The 18,206-nt window shown below is 47.1% G+C and overlaps 1 protein-coding gene across 3 annotated transcripts in view; it reads left to right on the top strand.

Moving 5' to 3' along the window:
* mia3 (MIA SH3 domain ER export factor 3) overlaps positions 1-18,206 on the top strand; it is a 115,477-nt gene that overhangs the window by 87,054 nt on the left and 10,217 nt on the right. For all 3 annotated transcript variants that reach the window (XM_070885813.1, XM_070885814.1, XM_070885812.1), the window contains exons 16-23: positions 524-576; positions 715-805; positions 2,373-2,511; positions 4,712-4,813; positions 7,044-7,104; positions 9,018-9,053; positions 16,420-16,487; positions 17,631-17,755. In XM_070885813.1, the coding sequence (XP_070741914.1) occupies positions 524-576; positions 715-805; positions 2,373-2,511; positions 4,712-4,813; positions 7,044-7,104; positions 9,018-9,053; positions 16,420-16,487; positions 17,631-17,755 (675 nt within the window). The remainder of the gene's footprint in view (positions 1-523; positions 577-714; positions 806-2,372; positions 2,512-4,711; positions 4,814-7,043; positions 7,105-9,017; positions 9,054-16,419; positions 16,488-17,630; positions 17,756-18,206) is intronic.

Here is an 18,206-nt window from a genome sequence, read left to right as displayed (position 1 = left end):
ACTTTCCTAGAGACCCTTTGCCAGAACTAAGTGTCAGTTTGCCTCTGTCAGAATGTTGTGGGTTCAAGCCCCACTCCAGGGACTTGAGCCCATAATCTAGGCTGATATTGTCGTGCAGTACTGAGGGGGTGTTGCAGTGTCGGAGGTGCCGTCCCTCCGACAAGCCTTTAAACTAAGGCGATGTCTGAGTATTCTGACGGGTCAGATGAACATTTAAAAATCCAATGGCACAATGGGAAGAAGAGCAGAATTCTCCCAGTGCCTGGACTTTTATCTTGACCAATGTCAACCAAAAAACAGATGAAATAGTCATTGGTCTCATTGCTCTTTAGGGATCTTTCTGTGCACAAGATGGAGTTGCATTGCCCAGCTTATAACTGTCTGCACTTCAAAGTAATTCATTGCATGCAAGGTGCATTGAGAAGTTTGAGATGCATGATGAGTTATTGTATAAAGACATTAATTTGTTTTCAATATTTTAAGGCACCTCCAGTTTTTACAGCCTGAAATATGTTTTCTTTAGACAAAAGCAAAAGGACAAAAATGAAGATTCAGCAAATGATGGATGTTTCCAGGGTGAGTTGTAGGGAAACCCTGTGTGCATGGGGTTGTGTGAGGGTGCATGTTGTGTGTGGTGTGCATGTTTATTTAGAATGGCACTATATATTTGCTGGATGTGTAGGAGTGTCATTCTCGTTGATCTTCCTCCTCAAGGTAAAAACCACCTTGAAGATCATTGAAGAGGAAAAGGACCATTTCCAAGCCAAACTGACAGATGAAATAAAAGCTAGACATGAATTGGAAGGTAAGGTATTTTTGTTTTGTTTTTTGTGTAAATGTGTGTGAAAGTTTGACCTACAAATAATAATAGAAAAACCTGAAGCTGGATTTACGGAATATTTTCTCCCTCATCGGGGCTGCTAGTCTAGTTGTAATCTCTCTGCTGCCTCCCCCACTGAGATCGACTAATTCAACACAGAGTGGGGAATCAAACCTGGGATCTTTCTGTTCTGCAGAGAAAATATGTGCAGGAGTAGGCCATTCGGCCCTTCGAGCCTGCACCACCATTCAATAAGATCATGGCTGATGCAGCTTCAGTACCCCATTCCTGCTTTCTCTCCATACCCCTTGATCCCTTTAGCCGTAAGGGCCACATCTAACTCCCTTTTGAATATATCTAACGAACTGGCCTCAGCAACTTTCTGTGGTAGGGAAATTCACAGGTTCACAATTCTCTGAGTGAAGTTTCTCCTCATCGCGGTCCTAAATGACTTACCCCTTATCCTTAGACTGTAACCCCTGGATCTGGACTTCCCTAACATCGGGAACATTTTTCCTGCATCTAACCTGTCCAATCCTGTCAGAATTTTATATGTTTCTATGAGATCCCCACTCATTCTTATAAATTCCAGTGAATATAAGCCTAGTCGATCCAGTCTGTCTTCATATGTCAGTCCTGCCATCCCGGGAAATCAGTCTGGTGAACCTTCGCTGCCCTCCCTTAATAGCAAGAATGTCCTTCCTCAGATTAGGAGACCAAAACTGTACACACTATTCTTTTCCATTTTTGTCTTTGTTTTTGCTTTCCTTTTTCTTTCCCATTAGTTCCATAGATCAGAAGAGAGTTAGTTTCATACTAATGGAGGGAGAGCTTGCCAGTATGAGTGAAACTGCTACATAATTTATCAGGGCTATACATCCCTGGTTTTTAACCAGTGTTTTGGGAATTGAATTCCACATTCCATTACTATTTCTGTGAACGTTGTAAATCAGTGGAATTGTTTGTCCTTCTCGAATGATTATGGGTCGGTCACACCCCCATCAGTCTGAAACGACCAACCTGTAGTAGCAATTGGATAGAGACTGATCGTGCACTGTGATAGTGTGACTGTAATGTGTGATGTTGATTAAACACAATGGAATCAATAACTCTAATGCGAGCTATGCTTGTGCATCTCTCAGTTGCCAGTTACAAAACAGGCTAGCAGAAGTTTAGATATTGGCAGCCCATTCTACACAAGAGCATGTGAATAATGACGGACAGGAAAATACTTCTTGCTTCATCCAGCCTGTCTGATATAATTGTGGTGTCTTGCATATCACAATATGCACAGTGCAAACACTCCCACCCCACCATGTAATTTCCTAGGAGAGGAGAAAAAATGGATTTTAAAAACCCTTTTTAAAGGGTTTTTAAAATCTTCTCTCCAACCCCCTTAGACGATTGAAACTGGTCCAAGTTCCCGCTTTGGTCTTGTTGAGAACTGTGCATTCTGAAAAATGACCAGGATGATGGAAGAGAAAGACAAGAAAATACAAAATAACTTGTGAAAAAGAACACCACTTACTTGCATTTAAACTTCCTTGCACAGAGCAAATTAAGCAGCTCGAACACAACTTCGTAGCCACTGGGACAGAGAAGTCGAGGCTTGAGAACGAATATAAAACCATGCAACAGAAGCTGGAGATCCTGACTGAGCTCTATCACCAGAAGGAGATGGCCCTGCAGAAGTAAGTCTGCGATTCACTAACCGCACTTGGGATTATCATTAGAAGAATGAGGGTCAAGTTGGGAAATGTTTTCACATTTAAGTATTTGATGCTGTACCACAAGTGACTATTCTGGCAGAGAGTGTAACATTTAAATGGGAGCTGGATAAGTATTTAAAAAGGATGCAGGAAAATGAGATTAGATCTCCCCGGCTCCTCTTCAGTGTCATGGGATCTTTTATGCCCACCTGAGGGAGCAGACTGGGCCTCGGTTTAACATCTCATCCGAAAGTTGGCACCTCCGACTGTGCATCACTTCCTCAGTGTCAGCCTAGATTTTTGTGTTCAAGTGTCTGGAGTGGGGCTTGAATCCACAACCACCTGACTCGAAGGCGAGCGTGCTATCCACCGAGCCGCGGCTGACGCTGTTGAGTTAATGAGACTCTCTACATGCCCAGTGGTCTTGATCCATTGTCCACTGGACCCATATTTATGGATATTTAAACAAGGTTAGCAGGATCATGTATATGGTGAAAATTGGCGTGGTGGAACATTCATGATAGTCGAACTACTGTAAATTACAGGATTGGGGGGGGCAGCACCATTCTATGAGTTGATGTATGAGATGATGTTTGAGAGCCACATTATAGTCCCAGCGAGAATTTTCTAAAAATGTTCCATCTACTGAAGACATTAAACAGTTCCACAGCTTACCCAAATGGTCATTTTGGTATGTGCGCGCGCTGTCTGGTCATAAGCAGCAGAGCCGAAACCCTGTCCTGTCCCCACATAGGATCAGCAGCAAGAACCCATTCCCTCTCCATCTTGGGCAATAAGGCCAGTTGTAGCTGCTCTGGATGAGGATAGCTACCTCGGCACAGTCTAGAAAATGTACATGGTACCATTAGCCTCGGTATCACACCATAAAGCGTACTAACCTTTTGGGGGATTAAGGGAATCTTTTTTTTTGTTCTCTTCCCTATCTCCGTGGCTACAAGGCCAGTTGTAAGAACCTACTGCTCCCTTGAATGAGATCAGTCAACTGTATGGGCTAGTCCAAGTTGGGACTTTCTTAGTCTGTGTGGTGGAACACCGTATTGTCCCTCCACAAAGCACTGCCTGCCCCCCCCGCCCCCACAGTCATCAAGATCCACGACGTGGCCCTGGACAATGTGGACCACTTTCCTGGGGAGCCTATCAGCAAGGGCAGACATCGACGACGAGATTCAACACCGCCTCCAGTGCGCCAGCGCAGCCTTCGACTGCCTGAGGAAGAGAGAGTTCGAAGATCAGGCCCTTAAATCTGTCACCAAGTTCATGGTCTACAGGGCTGTAGTGATACCCGCCCTCCTGTATGGCTGAGATGTGGACCATATACGGTAGACACCACCAATCGCTGGAGAAATACCACCAACGATGTCTCCGCAAGATCCTGCAAATCTCAAGGGAGGGCAGATTCATCAACGTTAGTGTCCTCGATCAGGCCAACATCTCCAGCATCGAAGCACTAACCACACTCAACCAGCTCGGTTGGCCAGGCCACATTGTTAGAATGCCTGACATAAGACTCCCGAAGCAAGCGCTCTACTCGGAACTCCTAAATGGCAAGTGAGCCCAAGGTGAGTAGAGGAAACGTTTCAAGGACACCCTCAAAGCCTCCTTGATAAAATGCAACATCCCCACCGACTCCTGGGAGTACCTGGCCAAAGACCTCCCTAAGTGGAGGAAGAGCATCCGGGAGGGCGTTGAGCACCTTGAGTCCCGTTGCTGAGCATGCAGAAACCAAGCGGAAGGAGCGTGTGGCAAACCAGTCCCACCCATCCTTTCCTTCACCGACTGTCTGTCCCACCTGTGGTACTGTAATTCCCGTATTGGACTGTTAGTCACCTAAGAACTCGCTTTTAGAGTGGAAGCAAGTCTTCCTCGATTTCGAGGGCCTGCCTATGATGATGATGATGATTGTCCCTCCACCTGCTGAGCTACCTGGGGAGTTACTGCCCCTGTAGTTTCTGGTTTGAGCTGCTTCAGACTGAGAGCTGATTTCAGTTACTTGTTTTCTGTTTTTTTTTACCCGGATTCGATGAGTTGCTGCTAAGGCTACTGGTGATTTCTAAAAATGAAGTGTGTTAGAAACAGTCTAGGATCAGTGGGCTATTGCCCTCATTAGATCAGGATGCAACTTCAGTTTACTGGTTTACCTGTTTTATTTTTGCGTTCATAGGAAGCTGACCCAAGAAGAGTGTCAACGTCAAGAGAAGGAACAGAAACTATCTGTGGCTGATGAAAAAGCGCTCCAGGCTGTCGAGGAAGTGAAGATGTACAAGTGAGTAGGATTATGGCTTCTCATAATGTGCGTGCTTTATGAGAGAGCACTTTCATTTATATGATGCCTTACATGACTGTGGGATGTCCCAAAGGGCTTCACAGCCAATTAAGTAGTTGTAATGTGTGAAACACGGCAGCCAATTTATGCACAGCAAGCTCCCACTAACAGCAATGAAATAAATGACCAGATAATCTGTGTATGATGTTGATAGAGGGTTAAATATTGGCCAGGGCACTGAGGAGAACTCCCCAGCGTCTCTTCAAAATAGCACCGTGGGGTCTTTAGTGTCCGCCTGAGGGGGCAGATGGGGCCTCGGTTTACAGTCTTATTTGAAAGGCGGTACCTCCGACAGTGCAGCATTGAAGTGTCAGCCTAGGTTATGTGCTGAAGTGTCTGGAGTGGAACTTGAACCCACAACCTTCTGATTCGGGCAAAAGTACTCCCAGGGCTGACAACCGAGAATAATGACCCTCCTGATGGCTCAGTAGGTTTAGTCCAAGAAGGTGTTTTATATACTGTGTTTTTAATACTGATGGTGTGTACCCTCTATTTATTATAAGGTGTTGTTATATAATACTAGGTTTGCACATACTGATGGTATACCCTCTGTTTTGTATAAGGTGTGGTTTAATGCCAGGTTTAGTATACACTGATGGGTTGCCATCAGTTTATGCCTCAAGTCAACCATTTTGTACCATCCTCCCTGTAGGAAGCCCCACTGTTTTATTTGATGCCTTAGTTGGTGCATGGCTGAGTTTGGGATCTGAACACATGGAGGAGCCTGGTTATAAACCAGTGTCCACCATTCCATGGTGTGGTGCCTCGGGGTCAGGGTCACGATCAATAACTCAGCAAGTGAGGTTTTAAATTGTCAAGGGAGGATGAAGTGTATCTTAATATTTGACCTTTTCCTTGTTGACGTGTTTACTCCTGGGAACGTTTGTGCTTTCTTTTTAACTGCATAAAGCTTGGAGCTAAGTTTGTTGAAACCTAGTTCAATGGATAATTAAAATAAAAGTGCAAGTTCTAAAAGACTCAAAAGGGTCCATCTGCACTGTTTCATTTTGGTAATGTGTGCCAGTGGCAAAACACTTGCTTTGGGTGTTACATCAGCTCAAATCAAACAGATGTGTCACCTTGTGTAATGTGCCATTAGAAGCTGTCCAAATCTCAGTTATAATTTGATGGGCACGGTCGGAGGGGAATTACAAGGTTGACACAGATGAGGAAGGCCATTTGACTCATTCTACTATATCCATCCAGGTGCAACCACCTGCTCCCCTCATCTGGATTCACTTTTTTGTACACCCTTTACAATCTTGTATACCTCCTGAGCACTGCCCTGAGTCATCTGCTTTCAAGAACAAATAGCCCATGTTTCTCCAGCATTTCCTCACCGTCCTTTGGCACATGGGATCATTCCTGGCCGGCCTCCCAACTCCCACCCTCTAAACTTGAGGTCATCTAAAACTCTGCTGGCCATATCCTAACTCACTCCAGTCCCATTCACCCATCATCCATGCGTTTGCTGACCAACGTTGGCTCCCGGTTAAGCAACACCTTGATTTTAAAATTTTCATCCTTGTTTTCTTGCCCCTCCCAATCTCTATAACCTCCTCCAGCCCACAACCCTCGAAGATCTCTGCTTGCCTCCAATTCTGACCTCTTACTCATCTATGGTTTTAATCGCTCCAGCATTGGTGGCCGTGCCTTCAGCTGCCAAGGCCTAAACGCTGGAATTCGCTCCCTAAACCTCTGCACCTCGCTACCCCTTTCTTTCTTTGTTTGATGATGCTCTTGGGAAACACTGTGGGATGGTTTACTACATTAAAGGCGCTATATAAATACAAGTAGTTATCTCATGGCCTGTGTCCATGGTGTCTCTTGGTCTCATTGCTTCCCTCGTGTATATGTGACTTAAATTAGATACAATGCTCCAGATCCATTCAGTGAAGCCTTGTCCTACCAATATGATCCTTGGCTTTGCTTGACATCTAATTAAACTTTCAACCATTTTTTTAAAAACTGCTGCGCTGTCTGTACCTTCTCGATTTCGATACAGCCGGATTGCTGGGCATATTCAGGAGATTAGCTGCAAATCAGTTGAAAGTGTCAAAGTCCCAAAGCTTTCTCATATCTTCTCTGCATTTTCCCATCCATGGTCCTTGCTTAAATTGGAGGAATTCCTTTTGCTTTGCTAATGGTCTCTTTCTTTTTGACTAATTAGACAAAGAATTCAGGAAATGGAGGAAGAGCTACACAAGACGGAAAGGTCATTCAAAAATCAGGTAACGGGGCAGGGTGTCTAGTAATTCTGTAATACCCACTGATGGGGTTGAGTCTTTTTGAGATGTGTGTTTGGGGAATCAGAGACTGGTATTGTAAGGTAGATGCTGCTTTTTGTTTTCTAACCTAGAGTTGGTAGCTCCTAGTTGGTATTCCACAGGCACTGGCAGCCATCCAGTGCCTCGGCCAAATGTTTGTTCATGTGAGATGAGTGTGTGGCAGGCTATTTGATTATTGAATGTCTCACAGCTGAACTCAGTTTTTTCTTAACCTGACTTCCAAACCCACATACTTTCTAGCAGGCAGCTACTGTGTAGACAATCCAGAGCTTGTAACAAAAGAAAATCAAGTTGAATATAGAGTGCAAGAGAAAAGAGATTAGAATCCATGCCTTTGTCACCTCCAGACTCGACTGTTCCAATGCTCTTTTGGTCAGCCTCCTATCCTCCATCCTCTGTAAGCTACAATCCATCCAAAACTCTGCTGCCCCTATCCTATCCCACACCATTCCCCCTTTGCTAACCTACTGTCTCACATTTAAAATTCTCAACTTTGTCTTTAAATCCATCCATGGCTTTGTTCCTCCCTAACCTCCTTTAGTGCTACAACCTAACCCCACCAACCCCCAAACATTCTGCTCCTCTGATTCTGACTTCTTGCACCCTCTCCCATCACCCTGCCATTGGCGTCCATGCCATCAGTCGCCAAGGTTTCATACTCTGGAATTCCCTTCCGAAACCTTCTGCTTCTCCACCTCCCTCTCCTATAAGATCCATCTTAAAGGTCACTTCTTTGATCAAACTTTTGGTCACGCCTCCTGATAGCTTCTCTTTTGACTCGATGTCCATTTTTCCCCCTCCTTTATGCTTCAGTTAAGTGCCTCGGCACCTTTCTCCAACTTTAAAGGTGCTATAAAAAGGCAAGATATTGTTGAAGAAAATTTGGTAGATAACAAAGGAAAATAGTAAAAGATTTTATAAACACCTGTAGAGGAAAAATAGTTAAGGGAAGTGCCAATTATAGATGAAAAAGCAAATTTTATGGAGGATGAAGGGATAGTGAAAGTACCAAATGAGAACTTTGCCTTTGTTTTCACAGAAGAGTGGGATAATGGGAATGAAAGAGGAGGTGGAGCAATTAAATAGGATAAATATAGCTGCAGAAGTAGTCGAGAAAAAATCTGCTGGAACTCAACGGCACTGGACCCTGGTGGCATTCATCCTAGAATGTGGGGGAAGTCTGTGTGAAAATCGCAGAGGATCTGACCTCAATCTTTCAAATATCCTTGGTTTTGGAAGTTGCACCAGAGTGTTGCCAATATCTGTTCAAATCAGGGAGAAAGAAAATAAACCAGATAACTATAGACCAGTCATTCTAACATTGGTTGTGGTAGTGGTAGTTAAGCTTCTAGAGGCCATATGCTGCGATAAAATTAATGCAGACCTTGAAAGACCAGTTAATTAAGAGCAGCCAGCATGGATTTCTGAAAAGAAAAGTGGTATCTGACAAACTTTATTAAGTTTCCTGAGGAAATAAGCGAGTGAGTTGAGTCGGGAACAAATTTCCCAGAGTTTTTCCTAAAATTATCCACAGGTTTTCTGTCTTTGGTTTTGCCTCCCCTTGGGTTAGCATTACTCACAACTGAGGAGCGTGCTGCAGTGAGCTTTGTCGTGGCCCCATTTCATATATTTATATGGATCTAGTGTCCCCTATCCTACCCTAATGGTGCCTCTGCTGAATACATAGTGGAGACAGTTTACTGATCAACGTGCAATGGACACTCATCACTTGTATATTTTCCCCTCCTTTCTTTAATGTAGCTTTTTATAGTGAACCCCAAATGGATGCAGGATAGATTTACTTTTTACAGTTACTGTATTCTTCAAGCAAATGGTTTCTACATTTTATTTTCCAGATTGCTGCACATGAGAAGAAGGCTCATGAAAATTGGGTGAGTTTGATGTTTGAATTGTTGCCCCAGATCAGAACCATTGTCTAAAGATTGGAACTTTAGTTTTCAGTTAATATTCCTTTGCATGATTAACTGTAATAGCAGCCTGGTTGGAGAGATGTTCCTCTGCTTGGATAGCATTAAACTGCCGTCTGAGAACGCATTGTGTGTTACAATGGCCTGTGTTACCAGAATGTGTCCTTTACTGAATTTCACCCCAGCCCCCAATTTTGTTTCCTCCTTTACTGAAGCCAACAACTTGTGCTTTATTTCCCATTGAAGTTTTATAGCACAGCCCACCGCCCTGCATTCTCTGCCACACAAGGCCTTGTATGTTCTGCTTTACATATTTATTCACTTTTCCCTTAAAATATGCAGTGGTCTTGGCATCGAGTACTTGTGGCAAAGAATTTAATGCTCCAGCAACTGTTTGTGGAAATAAATTCCTCCTACCCTTCTCACTTATAAAACATTTAAGTTGCTGATTCCTCATTGTTGAATCTCAACCAGAGGAAATAGTCTTTTCTTATTCACTTTATCAAAACTCTGCATTGTAAAAACTTCCATTAAATCTCCTCGGCCGCCTTTGCGCCAATGAAAATAGTTCCGGTATCCCAAGTCCCCTACTCAAGGCGATCGTTTTTTATTCGAGGCATCATCCTGGTGAATTTGCACTGGATGCTTGCTCTAGCTTTAATGTCTCTTTTTCTATAATGGGGTACCCAAAACTGTACATATTACTAGCCTACTCATTGACTTGAACAAATTTACATTACATCTTTACTCTTGTACTCTATGTTCATGTTTATAATAGCCAATGGTGATTTGCATTTCTAATGGCTTTATCTACTTTGTATTCTGACTTTCACAGGGAATTATTTATTTCTTTATAACTTTTTTTAATATGCTTATAAAAGGCTTGCCCTTTCTTACATTATCTGCTAGCCTTTGCATATTGCCTTTCAGTTCATCTCATCTTCCTTTGCATCTTCCCACTACACTTCCTATATTTCTCATTATTTTCTTTATTATTGTTCGCCCTAGTTTTATAATTTGTTCATCTGCCACTCAAACTTGACTCTTTTTTTGAATGTTGACCTTTTTTCCCTAGTTTTCTCATTTACCTTTTTTGATTTCCCTCGTGTAGTGCTTTAATCCCTCTTTCTTTACAGATTCTCTGCTGGTAATATTTCGTCACTATTTCATCCAAGCCGCCTGCCTCTCTTTCCAACAGTTGAATCAATTTTGCTTTCTCCCTCTAGTCTCAGACCGAGACTTTAAGAACATAAGAAATAGAAACAGGAGTAGGCCATACAGCCCCTCGAGCCTGCTCCGCCATTCATAGAAACATAGAAAATAGGTGCAGGAGTAGGCCGTTTGAGCCTGCACCACCATTCAATAAGATCATGGCTAATCATTCCCTCAGTGCCCCTTTCCTGCTTTTTCTCCATACTCCTTGATCCCTTTAGCCGTAAGGGCCATATCTAACTCCCTCTTGAATATATCCAGTGAACTGGCATCAACTATCTGCGGCAGGGAATTCCACAGGTTAACAACTCTCTGAGTGAAGAAGTATCTCTTCATCTCAGTCCTAAATGGCCTACCCCTTATCCTTAGACTGTGACCCCTGGTTCTGGACTTCCCCATCATTGGGAACATTCTTCCCGCATCTAACCTGTCCAGTCCCGTCAGAATCTAATAAGTTTCTATGAGATCCCCTCTCAGCCTTCTAAACTCCAGTGTATAAAGGCCCAGTTGATCTAGTCTCTCCTCATATGTCAGTCCCGCCATCCCTGGAATCAGTCTGGTGAACCTTCGCTGCACTCCCTCAATAGCAAGAACGTCTTTCCTCAGATTAGGAGACCAAAACTGAACACAATATTCCAGGTGAGGCCTCACCAAGGCCCTGTACAACTGCAGTAAGACCTCCCTGCTCCTATACTCAAATCCCCCAGCTATGAAGGCCCCCCCCCCCTTGTCCTCTTCCCCCCCCCCCCCTTGTCCTTTTCCCCCCCCCTTGTCCTCTTTCCCCCCCCCCTTGTCCTCTTTCCCCCCCCCCCTTGTCCTCTTCCCCCCCCCCCCTTGTCCTCTTTCCCCCCCCCCCTTGTCCTCTTCCCCCCCCCCTTGTCCTCTTCCCCCCCCCCCTTGTCCTCTTCCCCCCCCCTTGTCCTCTTCCCCCCCCCCCTTGTCCTCTTCCCCCCCCCCTTGTCCTCTTCCCCCCCCCCTTGTCCTCTTCCCCCCCCCCCTTGTCCTCTTCCCCCCCCCCCCTTGTCCTCTTCCCCCCCCCCCTTGTCCTCTTTCCCCCCCCCTTGTCCTCTTTCCCCCCCCCTTGTCCTCTTTCCCCCCCCCCTTGTCCTCTTTCCCCCCCCCCTTGTCCTCTTTCCCCCCCCCCCCCTTGTCCTCTTTCCCCCCCCCCCTTGTCCTCTTTCCCCCCCCCCCTTGTCCTCTTTCCCCCCCCCCTTGTCCTCTTTTCCCCCCCCCCTTGTCCTCTCCCCCCCTTGTCCTCTCCCCCCCCTTGTCCTCTTTCCCCCCCCCCCTTGTCCTCTTTCCCCCCCCCCCTTGTCCTCTTTCTCCCCCCCCCCCCTTGTCCTCTTTCCCCCCCCCCTTGTCCTCTTTCCCCCCCCCTTGTCCTCTTTCCCCCCCCCCCTTGTCCTCTTTCCCCCCCCCCTTGTCCTCTTTCCCCCCCCCCTTGTCCTCTTTCCCCCCCCCCCTTGTCCTCTTTTCCCCCCCCCCTTGTCCTCTTTCCCCCCCCCCTTGTCCTCTTTCCCCCCCCCTTGTCCTCTTTCCCCCCCCCCTTGTCCTCTTTCCCCCCCCCCTTGTCCTCTTTCCCCCCCCCTTGTCCTCTTTCCCCCCCCCTTGTCCTCTTTCCCCCCCCCTTGTCCTCTTTCCCCCCCCCTTGTCCTCTTCCCCCCCCCCTTGTCCTCTTTCCCCCCCCCCCCCTTGTCCTCTTCCCCCCCCCCCTTGTCCTCTTCCCCCCCCCCCTTGTCCTCTTCCCCCCCCCCCTTGTCTCTTCCCCCCCCCCCCCTTGTCCTCTTCCCCCCCCCTTGTCCTCTTCCCCCCCCCCCTTGTCCTCTTCCCCCCCCCCCCCCCTGTCCTCTTCCCCCCCCCCCTTGTCCTCTTCCCCCCCCCCTTGTCCTCTTTCCCCCCCCCCCTTGTCCTCTTCCCCCCCCCCCTTGTCCTCTTCCCCCCCCCCTTGTCCTCTTTCCCCCCCCCCCTTGTCCTCTTCCCCCCCCCCTTGTCCTCTTTCCCCCCCCCCTTGTCCTCTTTCCCCCCCCCCTTGTCCTCTTTCCCCCCCCCTTGTCCTCTTTCTCCCCCCCCCCCTTGTCCTCTTTCCCCCCCCCCCCTTGTCCTCTTTCCCCCCCCCCTTGTCCTCTTTCCCCCCCCCCTTGTCCTCTTTCCCCCCCCCCTTGTCCTCTTTCCCCCCCCCCTTGTCCTCTTTCCCCCCCCCCCTTGTCCTCTTTCCCCCCCCCCTTGTCCTCTTCCCCCCCCCCTTGTCCTCTTTCTCCCCCCCCCCCTTGTCCTCTTTCCCCCCCCCCCTTGTCCTCTTTCCCCCCCCCCCCCTTGTCCTCTTTCCCCCCCCCCCCTTGTCCTCTTTCCCCCCCCCCCTTGTCCTCTTTCCCCCCCCCCTTGTCCTCTTTCCCCCCCCCCTTGTCCTCTTTCCCCCCCTCCCCCCCCCTTGTCCTCTTCCCCCCCTCCCCCCCCCTTGTCCTCTTCCCCCCCTCCCCCCCCACTTGTCCTCTTCCCCCCCCTCCCCCCCCACTTGTCCTCTTCCCCCCCTCCCCCCCCCACTTGTCCTCTTTCCCCCCCTCCCCCCTTGTCCTCTGCTCCCCCCCCCCTTGTCCTCTGCTCCCCCCCCCCCTTGTCCTCTGCTCCCCCCCCCCCTTGTCCTCTGCTCCCCTCCCCCCCTTGTCCTCTTTCCCCCTCCCCCCCCTTGTCCTCTTTCTCCTCCCCCCTTGTCCTCTTTCCCCTCCCCCCCCTTGTCCTCTTTCCCCCTCCCCCCCCTTGTCCTCTTTCTCCTCCCCCCCTTGTCCTCCTCCCCCCCCCCCCTGTCCTCCTCCTCCTCCTCCTCCTCCTCCTCCTCCTCCTCCTCCTCCTCCTCCTCCTCCCCCCCTGTCCTCCTCCTCCTCCTCCTCCTCCCCCCCCCATGTCCTCCTCCTCCTCCTCCTCCTCCTCCTCCTCCTCCTCCTCCTCCCCCCCCCCCCTCTCCTCCTCCTCCTCCTCCTCCTCCTCCTCCTCCTCCTCCTCCTCCTCCTCCTCCTCCTCCTCCTGTCCTCCTCCTCCCTCCCCCCCCCCCGTCCTCCTCCTCCTTCCCCCCTGTCCTCTTCCTCCTCCTCCTCCCCCCCCCCCCCTTGTCCTCCTCCTCCCCTCCCCCCCTCCCCCCCCCCCTTGTCCTCCTCCTCCCCCCTCCCCCCCCCCCCGTCCTCCTCCTCCCCCTCCCCTCCCCCCCCCCCCCCTTGTCCTCCTCCTCCTCCCCCCCCCCCCGTACTCATTCCTCCCTCCCTCTCTCCTTTCCTCATCCCTCCCCTCCCTGGACTTCCCCAACATGAGGAGAGACTGGATTGACTGGGCCTGTATTCACTGGAGTTTAGAAGGATGAGAGGGGATCTCATAGAAACATATAAAATTCTGACGGGACTGAATAGGTTAGATGCAGGAAGAATGTTCCCGATGTTGGGGAAGTCCAGAGCCAGGGGACATAGTCTTAGGATAAGATAAGGGGTAAGCTATTTAGGACTGAGATGAGGAGGAACTTCTTCACTCAGAGTTGTTAACCTATGGAATTCCCTACCGCAGAGAGTTGTTGATGCCAGTTCATTGGATATATTGAAGAGGGAGTTAGATATGGCCCTTGCGGCTAAAGGGATCAAGGGGTATGGAGAGAAAGCAGGAATGGGGTACTGAAGGAATGATCAGCCATGATCTTATTGAATGGTGGTGCAGGCTCGAAGGGCTGGATGGCCTGCTCTTGCACCTATTTTCTATGTTTCACTTAGCCTGTCTGTCCTTTTGCAGATTTTTTGTGTCCTCACACATTGCTTTTCCCTCCCATCTTTGTATCGTTGGCAAACTTGGCTACGTTACACTCAATCCCTTCTTCCAAGTCGTTAATATAGATTGTAAATTGGGGCCCCAGCACTGATCCCTGCGGCACCCCACTAGTTACTGGTTGCCAACCAGAGAATGAACCATTTATCCCGACACTTTGTTCTCTGTTAATTAGCCAATCCTCTCTCCATGCTAATATATTGCCCCCAATCCCGTGAACTTTTATCTTGTATAGTAACCTTTTATGTGGCACCTTGTCAAATGCCTTCTGGAAGTCCAAATACACCACATCCACTGGTTCCCCTTTATCCACTCTGTTCGTTACATCCTCAAAGAATTCCAGCAAATTTGTCAAACATGACTTCCCCTTCATAAATCCATGCTGTCTCTGCCTGACCAAATTTTGATTTTCCAAATGTCCTGCTACTGCTTCTTTAATAATGGACTCCAACATTTGCAAAACTACAGCTGTTAGGCTAACTGGTCTATAGTTTCCTGCTTTTTGTCTGCCTCCTTTTTTAAGTAGGGGCGTTATATTTGCAGTTTTCCAATCTACTGGGAGCTCTCCAGAATCCAGGGAATTTTGGTAAATTACAGCCAATGCATCCACAATCCCTGCCCCTGTGATTAAATCCTTCCACTTGTTTTATTTAACCTGTCTGCATGGATGCTGGTTCCATTTCCTTCCAGGTTATTGCCTTCCCTTGTGGCAGACCTCACTTCAGTGCCCCACGAATGTGAATCCTCCCTTCCTGCAGCCATGCATTGACCCACCTAATCTTCCTCTCCTTAACCTCCGCCTAGGTCATTGGTTCCATTGTGGACCATGACTTCTGGCTGCTCTCGTTTCCTGCTACCAAACAGAAAACACAGGGTAAGAGTTATGGAACATTTCTCCGTGGCAGAGAGTAGGAAGTGATGTCTCGCTGGGACCTGTTGTTCACCATATACATCAATGGTTTGGACTCAAGAATTAGAGTTATGGTGTTAACCGCCCAACTTGGTATCATCTGAAAATGTTATGTGGAGTGGAGGACGGCACCAAAATACAGACACAAGACATAAACAGCAGGCCACTTATTTCTCGGAAGATAAGAAACTAAATAGTGTAGAGGAGCAGGGAGATCTGGGAATATAGATACATAAATTGCTAAAAATAGCAACACAAGTTGATAAGGCCATAATAAGTACGAACAAAGTACTGAGGTTTCCAGGGGAATAGGATACAAAAACAGGGAGGTAATGTTAAATAATATAGAACCTTGCAATACTGTGTGACTTTCTAGTCTCATTCTTGCTCAGGACCACTGTCATTGTCCACCTCAGACTTGCCCAACACTATTGGTTAATTCAGTAATTCATGGGTTCCCTGTCCCCCTCTGCTGTCCCTGTGGATGGTCACACATTACCCCTCTTTCTAAGTTGTCTCAGGATTCTGAGATGCCTAACATACTGTGTGGTCCAGAAACCCTATCTACTCTCATGCAGAGATTGACCAGTTGCTCATCGAGCCCGGAGACTCAACTTTGTGACACTCGGTTCAAATGTGCTGCTGCTGGATACACGAGGACCCACATATCGCGCTCCATGCACATCATGGAGTTCCCTGCATTGCCATCCGTTTGTGACTAACTTAAAATTTAAGTTAAAGCTGAGCCTTGTACTAGCATTATACACTCAGTAATCAAACTCCACTTACTACACTTTGAGTATTACAGAAAGAAAATCTCTCTCAGCACTCACCCTATAGCTTCCAACCAAATCTTCCTTCAGTGCTGATTTCTGAATTGGGGAAAAACTACCTCCCTTAAATCTCTCATTTTGTCTTGTATCAAACATAAAAAAGCAGATGGGAGGGAGGGCTTTAGCAGAGAAAAGAAAAGGTCATTTACCCGCCTTTGCCTTCCATTTTAGGTCTTACACACAGTATTCAAAGTGTTGTTGAACTTTGCAGACACTGCAGGGGACTGCAGATATAATTCAGTTCTCATTTTAAAGTCATGTATAGTGCTTCAATTTTATATTCTATTTATAATTAAATAGAAAAAGCTATTGTAATTTAGGAATTAGAATTGATTGGTGCATAGAAAGTTGTCTGCGTTACAGTTTGAGGAGCTGGGTGAGACAAAATGGATTTGCTACAGTGCCTTCATGAGCAGGAGGCTGTAATTACTGCATTACACGTTTACATAGGCAATGTCAGTTATAATGTGGATCTAGGTATTTATAATGGAAAAAAGTGACTGGGTGCATGTAAAATTTTTTAATCTATATATAATTTAGTCAAAATTAAAAAAAGTTAAAATTTCTGTTTTTCCAGTTAAGTGCACGTTCAGCTGAAAGATCACTTACTGAAGAAAAGAGAGAGACTGCAAATATGAGGCAAAAGTAGGTGACATTGTTTACAATTGTGTGTCCAACACTTCATTTTAAACATCAGCATGCATTTATGCAGGGTAGGTCAGGTCTGACTAATCTAGCTGATTTTTTTTGAGGAGGTCACTAGCTTGGCAGTGTTTATGGATGCTGCCGACATGGAATTCTAATTGGTTGGGAGGCAGGAGACAGAGAGTAGGGATAATAGCAATGTATGATTGGTGGGATGTGACCAGAAGTGTGCCCCAGGGATCTGCCTCTTCTTTGACCATATTTATTAATTACATCAATAAAGCAATAGAGAGTTGTGTATCCAAGTTTGCACATGGCACTCAGGAGGCACATTAAGTTTTGTAGATGGGACCGGGAAGTTACAAAGGGACATAGACAGACTGAGTGGGCAAAACTATGGCGGATGGAGTTCAGTGTGGGAAAGTGAGAGGTCACCCATTTCGGATCGGAGAAAGACAAATCGGAATCGGACGAGCAAAGCGATTTGGGTGTCCATGTATACAAATCAAAAAGGCGAATTTATCTCGAGGATTGGAATTCAAAAGTGAGCAAGTGATGCTACAGTTGTTCAGAGTCTTGGTCAGACTCCATCTGGAGTACTGAGTTCAGTTCTGGGCATCACAATTCAGGAAAGGTCTATTGGATATGAAGGGGATAGCGCAAATTTATCAGTGATACTGGGGCTTAAGGGGTTAAATTACGAGAACAGGGTGTATAAACCTGGCTTGTAATCCTTTGAGGGGTGATTTAATCGAGCTATTTAAAATGAATAAGGGATTCGACAGAGTAAATGCAGAGGAGCTATTTCCTCTGTTGTGGGAATCCCAGAACAAGGGGGCACAATCTTAACATTACAGCTAGACTATTCAGGCGTGAAATCAAGATGCAGGATGGGTAGTGGAAATCTGGAAGTGGCTCCCCCAAAAGGCTGTGGACGCTGGGATCGATAGATTTCTGTTGGCTAAGGGCATCAGGGGATATGCATCAAAGATGGGTAAATGGAATTGCGATACAGATCAGCTACTGTCTAACTGAATGGTAGAACAGGCTCAAGGGGCTGAATGGGCCTACTCTTGTTCCTATGTTCCTAAACTCCACTATTTAGATGGAATAGAATTAAATGTTTGAATTTTTCCATTTCAGGATGATTGATTTGAACCAGAAACTCTCCCAGGTCCAAAGACCTTCGATAATTAAGCCAACGCCAGGTAGGCCCGACAGGCAGGGTCCCCCAGGAGCACCCCCACCCCTTGGACAGGCGCGCAGAGGTAAGGAGTCTCACATTCACTCTTATACATTCCTGGAAATCTGAGATTACTTCACATTTGACCAGCTCCTCATTTTGTTCTCTGGGATTCTCTGTTTGAGACACTTGGTAAATGGTATTGCTGCTAACTTACCTGAAATGTGTGGTTTAATGCATTTCTCATGCTGCCAAGTCATTTTATGAAAAAATGTAAAGAAAAAATTCTCCAGGTCCCAAACCATTTCAAGCAGAATTCAGAGAAATGTCTAACAACTAAAACTGGGGCCAAGGGATTGGTGGAAGATGGGGGAGCGGGGAGAGAGGAGGAGGATTGGGGGGGGGGGGGGGTGGAGGAGAGGAGAAGGAGGAGGAGAAGGAGGATTGGGAGGGGAAGAGAGGAGGAGGATTGGGAGGGGGGGGGGGAAAGAGAGGACGTGGATTTGGGGGGGGGGGAAAGGAGGAGGATTATTGGG

Source organism: Pristiophorus japonicus, chromosome 7 (assembly GCF_044704955.1).
Source record: "Pristiophorus japonicus isolate sPriJap1 chromosome 7, sPriJap1.hap1, whole genome shotgun sequence".
In the NCBI taxonomy this organism is placed as follows: domain Eukaryota; kingdom Metazoa; phylum Chordata; class Chondrichthyes; family Pristiophoridae; genus Pristiophorus; species Pristiophorus japonicus.
The sequence above is the reverse complement of the archived record's forward strand: the minus strand, read 5'-3'. Positions and strand labels throughout refer to the sequence as shown.